Source organism: Hipposideros armiger, unplaced genomic scaffold, assembly GCF_001890085.2.
Source record: "Hipposideros armiger isolate ML-2016 unplaced genomic scaffold, ASM189008v1 scaffold_23, whole genome shotgun sequence".
Classification (NCBI taxonomy): domain Eukaryota; kingdom Metazoa; phylum Chordata; class Mammalia; order Chiroptera; family Hipposideridae; genus Hipposideros; species Hipposideros armiger.
The window spans coordinates 6,748,452-6,759,740 of NW_017731373.1; the positions used below are offsets into that span (position 1 = coordinate 6,748,452).

Sequence of the window (11,289 nt, forward strand, 5' to 3'; positions counted from 1 at the left end):
AAACTCTGTATTTTGAGTGGAAATGTTAGGGGGTCGTCTTATACGCCCAGTCGTCTTATACGCCGGCAAATACGGTAAGTGCTGTCTTAACTTCACTCCTTTTATAAAGTTAGATAGTCACCCTTTTGTATTTACCTCTGCATTTAACATGGTATCCTTTTGTTTACACATCCGTATCTTTCATTATGATTTGAGCTCCTCAGAGGCAAGAATTGTATTCTATTCAAATTAAAATATCTGGTTCATAGCATAATGCCTGCTAAAAAGTTAACACCTAAAAGAATAAATTTATGAATAACTATATACAGTACAATTAATTCTTTATTCTTCGACTTATTAACCTTTGAGTCACTTTTTCCTATAGAATAACTTTTAAATTCTTTAGCATTATTCATTTGTTCTGTATGTACATATTGCACTCATTGTGATAAATGCTGGGCATAAAAAAGAACAAGTAAGTTTCTTGCTTCATTGAATTTAAAGTTTAGCTAGAGAAAAAGACACTAAGCAAATATGTTTTAATTAATTACTGTTATGAGAAGTGCCATGAGAAGGTTTGTGGGAATAGTGATGGAGACATATAACTTAGTCCAGGGAGTAGGGAGGGAAGTGACACTTGAGAAAGTGACTTTTAAACTAAGAACTGAAGAATGAATAGGAATTTGCCAATCAAAGGAATAGCATGTTCGAAGGCTAAGCAAGAAAGAGCTTGTTATGTTCAAGGAACTTAAGAAAGTGTGGTTTTAAGCATAGATAATGGTTGGAGATAAAACTGGATAAGCAAAACAGGATTAGGAGGCCCTTTTAGCTGTCCATTTGAAAGGTGTTAGTGGTGTAAACTACAGTTGATGGCATTTATATTAGAATTGGACAGATTTAATAGTTATTTTAAAAATAGAACTCAAAGGCCTTGGTTATTCATTCAATAGGTGTGGGAGGTTAAGAGTGGGAATTATCTAGGATAACTCCTGAGTTTCTTCCATGAGCTACTTAATGATAGTAGCATTTACTGAGCTCAGCAACACTGGCATAAGGATAGGATATTGGTGGCTGCAGGGGAGAGAAAGAAAGTTCATGAGATCAGGTTTGGAAAACTTGCTATTGGAGCCCTTTCAAAAGAGTGATTTGGGAGGAAGCCATTAAGGTGGTTGAAGAGTGAATGGGAGATGAATGAAGATGTAGAGGCAATGTAGACCACTTTTTCAAGAAGTTTGCTTTGAAGGGAATTATCAGGTTTGCTGTGAGGTTGAGGGAAGGTTTTTTAAGGCATAAGAGATGTGAAGAGATACATAAAGATGAAGATACTTGGGCCGGCCAAGTGGCTCAGTTGGTTAAGAGCTCGCTGAAGAGTTTGAGCTCTGAGCAACAGTGGTTCGATTCCCAGCCCGAGCTGAGCAGTGGCTGAGCTGCTAACAGGTAGCAGGATGGCTCAGCTTAAAAAAAATGAAGGTACTTGATAGCTTTGGTGATGGGAAGTTGAAGAAATTTCTGATAGCTTCTCTTTTCTCTTTAAGTAAGAGTGCTAAGGATGAGAGCAGACCTCAGGAAGGGTGGCCAAAATTTTAGGAAAATGAAGATTCGATATCATCCCTAATACAGAATGAGAGAAACTTGTAAGGTTGTCAGATATAGGTGAAGTTCTGTTGAAGTTGATGATCATGAATTGGTAGTAGTGGTAGCAATGAGTTCCTTACTCAGTGGTATTTGGCTTCACATGTATAAGCAGTGGAAGCCATTTTCATCCAGAATTTGGATTTTACCCAGTGGGTATGACCAAAGGACAGAGAGGCAGGGGGAGGTTTAGGGTGTTTGAAAGAGTGTAATTAAAACTATAAGCCCAGATCCTAAGCTGGAGGGGAGAGAATTTTATTAGGGAAGAGGTTGATGGATCTGAAGAAAACTGAGGAATCAATTGACGTGAGATTGAAGAACAATTTTAGTGGAGTACCTAAGCAAAATTCCTGGAAGAATAAGAGGTTGTGTTCAGAGAATGGGATGTTTGAAATAGAGATTTTAGATGTAGAATAGTATGAAGTATGACCGTAATAGTGGGTGACTGCAACAGAGTGAAGCGGAAGGACAATTAGAAATGAAGAAGCCAAGAAATGTGCAAGTGCTATTTAATCACCTCAGCAGTCCTTAGAGCAGCAGTTCTCAACCTGTGGGTCGCGACCCCTTTGGGGGTCAAATGACCCTTTCACAGAGGTCACCTAAGACCATCAGAAAACAAAAAGATACTTACATTACGATTCATAACAGTAGCAAAATTACAGTTATAGAGTAGCAACGAAAATAATTTTATAGTTGGGGGTCACCACAACATGAGGAACTGTATTAAGGGGTCACGGCATTAGGAAGGTTGAGAACCGCTGCCTTAGAGGAAGATTCTCTTATTATTCTCATTTTACAGATGAGGAAACTGACATTTAGAAACTGAGTTAAATAGTATGTTGAAGGTTACAGAAAAAAGCTGGTGCTTAAATCTATCCTTGTCTGACACCAGTGTCATTTTAAAAATTACTCAATTACAGTATGAAAGCAATAAATAGCTGTTGATAATTGGTTTTTGATTGACTTAAAGAGATGAATGTATTTGGGTTAGCATAAGAAAGAATTACATGAGAAGGAATCAAATTCCCTAAGGACAATTTAAAAATTGAGATATTAGAAAACAGAGAAATTTTTACTCTTATTTATTTATTCCAAACTGAGTTATTGAAAGAAATTCAATACAGTTGTTATGAGTATTATGTCAGCTTTATTCCATGCATTGTCATAGGCAAGAGGGCTACCAAAGGTAAATTAAGTTTGGTTTTCGTAATTGAGAAGCTCAATAGTTTACCCACATGTAGAGAAGTTTAGGTGTAATCCAGCATCATAGCATGGAAAAATGGACCCAGAGTTACAGATGTACAATCTTTCAAGGAAAAAAATATACCATTTCTTACATTCTATCCTAGATATACTGAATTAAAATTAATAAAATTTTATATATTTTTAAAAATTTCCTTAGTGATTCTGATTATATACCACGTTCTGCAAATAGTGGACTAGATAACTTCTTTTTTTCTTTTTAAGATTTTTATAGGGGAATTGGGGGCGTGGGAACAGACAAGTTGCTGTTGTTTTGTTCTTCAGTCTAGTTGTGGAGGACGTTGCTTCACTGGCCCAAGTTGGCACCATCATTGCACTCTTCCCGGGTGAGGCAGATCAGTCGCTGGCTTCTGGACGGCTGCTCACTGCGGCTGTTGGCTGCTCATGCTGGGTGCTGGCTACACACGGTAGCCCATGGCAACCCACTGCCACAGGGGTTGCAGCCTACGCCTTCGCCGGTGACTCACGGCAGCCCAGGTCCAGGTTGAGCTGTTGTTCAGCATCTTAGCTGTAGAGGGCAGTGTCACTGGCCCTCATATGTGGGATCCGAACCAGGGCCCTCTGGCGTCCCAAGCCAGTTCTTAACCATTGCGCCACTCGGCCGGCCCTAGATAACTTCTTAAAGACCTTTTCAAACCTTTGACCTTATTTCCTATTCCAATTCTGATAGTAAGAGTTATAATAAAGTGTAGTACCCTAGAAGCCATAAAAATTATTTGGTTTTAATAGTTTATTTTTTATATAATTTAGGAAATTCACCAGGAGAGTCAACTACCACCAAAGTGCATACAAATCAGACAAGGGGTTCTTTGTCTCCAGAACCAGCCCATGTGCTTTCCTCACTTTCCTCCTTTCAGCCAAAAATATTCACACAGTTACAGGTAAGTAAATATCCAGTAAAGTAGCCAAATTTGAGGGCCTTTTTTTTGTTTTTCAATCTCCCTCTTCTTCTCTCAGGGACTTGACAGAATTGTTATAGATTTGTAATAATGATCAAAGATGTTTTCATTATTAATTTCCTGACTTTTTTGTATCTTGATTTAAGATGATGATTTAAACAATATGTTTTGAAAAAGTTTGAGTTAACCATGCATGCAATAAAATTTAGTTGTACTTTTTTTCCTTTAGTTCTTGTTTCTGTCCTCACTTAATATTTGTCGTTAACTACCCTTGTATTTTATTCCAACTTGTGTCAAAAGAATAATAGATCCTATGAGAAAATCACACATAGTAAATTCAAACTTTTTGATGTAACTCTTTTTGGTTTAAAAGGGTTTGCAGTTGCAACCAAGATTCACTTCTCCTGATGGATCACCGACTCTGCTATCAATAAATAACCACTCTTCCTCCAGTCCTTCAAGACTTCTAGACTCAATAGGAAGTGCTGTAATGAATAACAATTCTCTACTGCTTGGTCAGAGTCATAGTCTTCAAACAGATACATGCCTAACCCAAAATGATAGTATTGCCTCTACCATGGGTAACCTTCCAGGACCAGATCAAAATCTGGTTGCAATGGATCAGCTGGTGGAAGTTGGAGATGTTGAGGAAACAGAGAATCTGGAAGGAAGTGTTGATCGGATTCTGTTGGAAAATGTGCAGACCATTCCAATACAGATTATAGACAGCCACCCAGCTCTTAGTAAGTTAAAATCAATTCATGATTTTTTTTTTAACTTTTATGGACTATCATCACTAATGCACTACAGAAAAAAAAAAGTGTTGTTTCTACTTAGTGGGTTTATAATATATAAATAAATCAAGTAAACTGAGAAAAAGGGAAAAAATTCCATGAGCATAAGTTTTAATAGCTTGTAATTTTTTTCCACATTGAAATTACCCATTTCAGTTTTACATGGAAAACCTGTGGTGATATGAGATCAGTAATGTCCTTTTAGAATGCATGAAAATAATTAGAGAAACTTTAAAAAGAAAACTATTGGATCAGCCGAGTAGCTCATTTGGTTAAGAGTTAGCTTAAGAGCATGAGCTCTGAGCAACAGTGTCGCCGGTTCGATTCCCACATGGGCCAGTGAGCTGCACCGGAGCTGAGCTGCCACTGAGCTGTCAACAGGTGGCAGGATGGATCAGCTGGTGTGAGCATGTGCTCCTAACAACAAGGTTGCCTGTTCGATGGTGGACTACACCCACCCGCAACTAAAGAGTGAACTCGGCACCTTGAGCTGAGCTGCCATCCGGATGGCTCAGTGGATAGAGCAAGGCTGTCATTTCGACTCTTGCATGGGATTGTGGCTCTGCCCACCCGCAGCTAAGACTGAACTTGTCACCTTGAGCTGAGCTGCTATCCGAATGGCTCAGTGATACAGTGTGTGTTCTTAACAACAAGGCTGTTCTTTTGACTCCCACATGGGATGGAGGCTACGCCCACCCGCAACTAAGATTGAACACAGCACCTTGAGCTTAGAGGCCATGAGCAGCCAGATGGCGACTGGCGCCCTCCACAACTAAGATTGAAGAACAACTTGGCTGATCCCCTCCCCAATTCCCTAACACTGTCCCCCTTCCCCAATTCTCCCCCCCTAAATAAATAAATAAATAGAAAACTATTTAGTGTAAAGGTTATTATGGAAAAATTGATACACACAAATAGAAAAATAGAATGAAATGGGAAGATATAAAAGTTAAAGATTTCATGTTATAGACTTAAATGTTGAGTTCTGTGGAAATTGAAAGGGAACTAGTAAGACTTGGGAACTTGGGTTTTACCCATGACTTTATTACCTCGCCACTTTATAACAAACCCAATCAACATGTAATAAATTCTGTTAACTCCTACTTGAGCTATGTCACTCCCCACAGATTGTACTGGATTGGGCACTTTTGTGGGAAAAGACTTTCATTTTGCTTTGAAGAGCAAAAATCTTCATAGATTTTTAGGACATATATTTTCCCCTCCATCCTTAAACATCATTCTTCTGGGTAAGGAAGAGTGTGAGATAGTTCCTTTCAGAAAAGAATCATTGTCTTTTAAATTGATTATTAAGAAATTTTATCCAGAGGGGTGTGGCAGTTGTCACTACTGAGGAACTTTAGTAGAAGAGAGGGGAAAGGAATATGCGTGAATCCTCACAATTCCATGGAATAGCTGGTGGTGTCCCCATTCTACAGATAGGGAAACCAAGGCTCAGTGAAATTAAATAATTGCCTTAAAATCACATCTGGTAAGTGACAAAGTGGGAATTTAACTCAGATCTGTCTACCTCCAAAGCTTCTTTTCCATTCTAACAAGATTCCTCCTTCTGTATTGTGCTAAAGTATTTCTGGGATCTCTAATTCAGATTGATTTAAAGGAGACCCTTTTTGAATTTGAACTTGCATGATTTATCAGGTTAGCTCGTGATCTGAGGGACTACTTCACCTGAATATTTATTCTCACGGTCATTGAAATCCATCCTCTATTTGTTTTCTCTATGGTATGGGCTAAACTCCAACACATCCATATATGACAAACATCAGGTATGTTTGATGCACTTTTCTGAACCTTAACCTTGGTTTCTTATAGAAACCGAAAACTGATATTCCTGAGAAAGAGAGAACGATTTTATCTTAGGTTTCCCACCTGCCATTTCACAATAGTGCTGCTGGTATGCTAGATGAAGATTAATTTAGATTAATTTGGTCATAAGTATTTTGAAATCAGAATGGTTAAGTGCGTTCTGAAATATTGCAAATAAACACATAGCTCGTACAGCTAAGTCAGAGCTATCATTTAAGACGTGTATTTTTTTTTAAGTACTTATGTAGTGAAGTTTCTCTAGGGAGGGAACATTTTCCTTGATATATGACCATATGTGGAAATCATATGTGAATGGTAACAAGTCTGTGAATTTGTGATACATATCCCTGTTGTTTGCAAAACAAATCATTTTCAAATAATGGGAGGCTTCCTGACCTTTATTTACAAATATTTTAAAAGACAGATAAGTTTAAATATGAAATATTCCTCATAATTTTATCAAATTGTGGACTGATTTTTTTTGTCAAAGTATCTTTACAGGAGAATAACTTTATAGTTTACTTGGTCTCTTCTTTTTTTCATTACTAGAAGCATACTGAAGGAATTTAATATGAATGACTTAAGATATCAGAAGCACTGAGTTCTCAAATACACTAACCGCTTTTCTAAATTGTTTGGTTCTTTTTTCCAAACTACTGTTTTATGCTTTACTTCTAAATTTATATAATTCTAAAGATTCTAGTGTTGTAAATTATATTAACCTTTAGGGTTTTTCTTTTATGTTTGGTTTTAAAGTTGAAGAAAATCCAGAAGGCACCATTTCTGTGAACCAAGTTAAGCAAGAACCCAAAGAACCAGCATTGTCAATGGAAGCAAAAAAAAATTTGGACTGTAAGAAATTATCTGTTACATAAGTTATTGAAGTTTTTCAGAATTTAACAACTCAGGTGACTTCTGATGTCATCATAGAAAAGAAGGTGAATATTGTCAAACCACAGCATTATGATAAGTGGACTGAAGACTGGTTCCATGAGCAGCTTTGATTTAAAATTGATACATTTGTTGCCAATTCCATATTTTTACATCTTATTTTTACTCCTCTTATTTTGTATCATGCTTATCCTTTTTGAGTATCTGATAAGGCCAGTATTTCAGAAGATCATCTGAACTTATCCACAGTGATATAGCCTGAACACAAATGATCATCTAACTCATCTGCTGAAAATAACCAATTTTGGCTCTTGAAAGATGAAAACAACAACAAAGATAGGGTGTGAGTGAGTGAGTGAGTGTGTGTGTGTGTGTGTGTGTGATGACCTTTTTAACTTCTAAAAGAACTTATTCTCTCTTTAAAGTTGTGAAGAAATTTTTTAAATTGGCAGGCAGGTGAGAGAATATTTGTAGTGTGTCTCATTTGGAAAGATAAAACAATAGATTTTGCACCATAACACAAAGCCCAGCATTCACATCTGTGGAAACTGTGTTTGTGCATTTTAGCTTCTTTCATTCTAATTTTTATACTTATGACTGGGAACCAATAGGATACTAATGGTCATCTGGTAGAAATTTAAGGGTCTTGGTAAGTAATGAGAATTTTAACTTGAAAGATAAGCAACAGAAATAAATGTATATTGCATGCATTTATACAGTATTGTAGTTAAAACACTATTTATGGGTAGAAAAATATAGAAATTGAGAGAATTCAGAAAGAATAGTAGAATTCTCTGATGTTTACAGATAATTTGGGGAACTTTTTGATATCAGCAGAGGCTTTTTTTTCCCCTATTTCGTATTGAAGATTCAGCTGTGGTTAGAAAAGAATTTGAGTTGTATTTATTTTTTTTATGCCAGAGTTCTTACTGAATTGATGGTATCAGAATTTATAGTACTTCAAGTATTTATAGTTTAAAATTCAGTTCATATTTAAAACTTTAAAACTATTGTGTTATATTTTCTGTTGAGTAGGTATATTTACTTTAAAAACTGAATAAGTTCTAATCAGCATATTCATCAAAAGCTTTTGTTTTCTGGAAGGTTGGTAAACTAGACATTGTAACTGTCAAAAAATCAATCTAAAGGCTTTTTTTTCTCCAGAGACCAACTGTGGGTATATTTAAACTAAGGATTTCAAATGGATATTAATGTTTACTATTCAAAGCATGTGGAATATAATATGAAATTTAATGATAGTATTTTACTTAAATATGAGTCTTTTTGGCTTTTCTAAGTCCAGTCTCCCATTCTTAATACACTTTAATAGTTTCAGGTACACAACATGTATAAGTATAAAGCACTATTATATTAGAAGTGGGTGGAATTTTAAAATTCCTTGCTCTTTAGATTTATACCCTTTTTATTATAAAATTTATTATTTATACCCCTATTTAATGCAAAGTTAACATTGTTACATGTATGATTTTTTGGTAAGACTTGCTTTTCTTTTTCCTAAGAAATGAAAATATTTGATGTGGGCATTTATAGAGTTAGGCTGCCAAATCTATTATGTTATGCTAAGTTAAATACAACTATTATTACCTCAAACCCAGATTTCTCTTACTCGTATGTACTTAAAGGGATTAAGTCCAAATTAATTTACAGTTTAGTGTTGCATTGTAGGTAACATTCTTTTCATTTGTTATTTCTAGTTTTCATGGAAACTTTTTCAAGATTTTAAATAATAGATCTTCACCTTTCATTAATGACAATCATTTATTATGAAATATTTCACCAATTGAACTTTATTTCTTAGGAGACATTCCTTTCTTTTTTGATGTTGAGTTGCTAAGGAGAAATGCTTGTTAAGATACAAACTTTAGTTACTGATGAGGATGAGAGATGTCCAAGGATTCAGACTTTGGCATTTCATCAGAAATAAAACACAGTTTAAAATATTTCTCTCACTTCATACTATGTGAATGTCTCTTCTGATACTGTTTTTTTTTAAAATCATGTTGCAGTGCATCCCCCCCCCACAAAAGAAAAAAAAGAGCATAAAGGAAGGTTTAAATCCCTAATTGTATACTCTTTTGGTTTTTAGGTAGAAACTGGAACTATCAGTATTTCATGTAAGTATTTCAATGAGTAGCTCTTTAAAAATGGTTTCTAAATTAGTTTTTAAAAATTCATTTGTCCTCTAAATGCATGTTTAGTCACAGCATATCAGTATTGTATTTTAAAGGTGCTTAGCATCATTTAAAAAAAATACATCAACATATTTTAAATAACCAGTTATTTTTTAAACCAACAGGGTAATATAAGTACATAAATTTTTCAGTATCTATATTTGGCATTCTCCTAACAGCTCTACAGCAAAGTCTAACATATGCTCTTTTGTGTCATGTATTACAAGGTGTAATATCTGTAGTAGTAAGTTGGACATTCAAAATAAGAAGTTAGAAATTCATAATTACAGCTGAGCTTCTTTCTTCATTGTAGTTGTTATGTCCCAAATCTCCAAGTGAACTTTATATATACTACAATGGATTATAGATAAACACAGCCATGGTGGGCTTTTCTCTTGATATTAATTTTTCTTTAAACTGTTAACATTCTTAAATGAAAAAGCTATTATTTCTTATACAAGCTAAGTATTTTCTAAAGTCACAAAAGTGATAGAAAACAGATTTTAGGACCTGACCCTGCATTAAAGTTTCTAATTTGGGGGCCCACCAGCTTGTGTTTCATCTTTATATTCTATCAAAATGCATACTTAATCATGTGAGCATGAGATAGATGCCATTTAATTTGTACCAGGTTTTTTTAAAAGTTTAAAATTTGTGTGTACATATATATTGTAACTTAATGTATACTGTTCTTGTTATAATGTAATTTTTTAATAAAAAATACTGTGCTCTTTTTCTTAAACTGGTTAGTTTTTTATACTTTTTTTTTGAGGGGGGCTAGTGGTAGTTTTGTTAATCTTAAATGCTGAGTAAACACTTTAATATCTGAGAATTTTGGCTAGAGATTTATGTTCAATTTGGAACCTGAAAGTTTTTAAGCTTAATATATGCATTTAATACTCTCAGCTCAGCCAACCATTAACATTTTAAAATAATATGTGAAATAAGGTATAAGTAATTCTTTTTTCCCCACATTTTGGTACTGTGACATCTTCAAGTGCAGCTTTATATTTTTGGAGTAATGACAAGAAGTACTTATATAAAAAGGAGGGATCATTAGTTTTTTTCCCTCTGCTTTTTTTGCTGTATTCCACTCTGCCTATTTTTCAGGACCATAGAAAATCTTTTTCTCTCCGGAAGGGAGACTGCATTGACTCTTTTCCATCTGTTGATTTAGGCTTTAGACATCTTAAATGGTATATTGTTTTGGTATCTAAATATCTGTAATTCTACTTAACTTAGTCATAATGGCAAAGTCTTAGTATACTTTTGCCACATGCATGTTAGCTATGAATTATATTGTTAAATAATACGAATATTTGTTGCTGAGTGAATTCTTTAAACTTCAGGAATAAAATCAGAATTAAAAAAAATCTCACATATTAATGGATCCTAATTGATTCATGAGAAAAATAAATCGTATGGTTAATATGGAAAACCTTTGAGAATGTGAAATGGTTATAAGAGTGCAGAGGAGATGTTGTTTAAGGGTACAAACTTACAACTGAAGTTCTGAAGAGCTAATTACAGCATAGTGATTATAATAAAAAACACTATTATAAACTTAAAAGTTGCTCAGAGACTAGATCTTAATTGTTTTCACCATGAAAAAAATAATAATTATGTAACGTGATAGAGGTATTAGCTAATGCTATTATGGTAATCATCTTGCAATATATAAATTTTGAAATCAACATTGTACACCTTAATGTTATATGTTAATTATATCTCAATAAAAAATGAATTCTAAAACTTTCAGAAGACAGAATGGAAGCATGATAAAAGCAGTTTTTATTTTAGATATCTTTACTGAGG

The 11,289-nt window shown here is 34.6% G+C and overlaps 1 protein-coding gene across 1 annotated transcript in view; it reads left to right on the top strand.

The window, feature by feature from the left end:
• The window catches only part of CARF (calcium responsive transcription factor), a 52,686-nt gene extending 42,470 nt beyond the window's left edge, over positions 1-10,216 (top strand). The window contains exons 13-15 of the mRNA XM_019635617.1: positions 3,625-3,755; positions 4,147-4,516; positions 7,148-10,216. Coding sequence (XP_019491162.1) covers positions 3,625-3,755; positions 4,147-4,516; positions 7,148-7,266 — 620 coding nt within the window. The 3' untranslated portion in view covers positions 7,267-10,216. The remainder of the gene's footprint in view (positions 1-3,624; positions 3,756-4,146; positions 4,517-7,147) is intronic.
• The last annotated feature ends 1,073 nt before the right edge of the window (positions 10,217-11,289 follow it).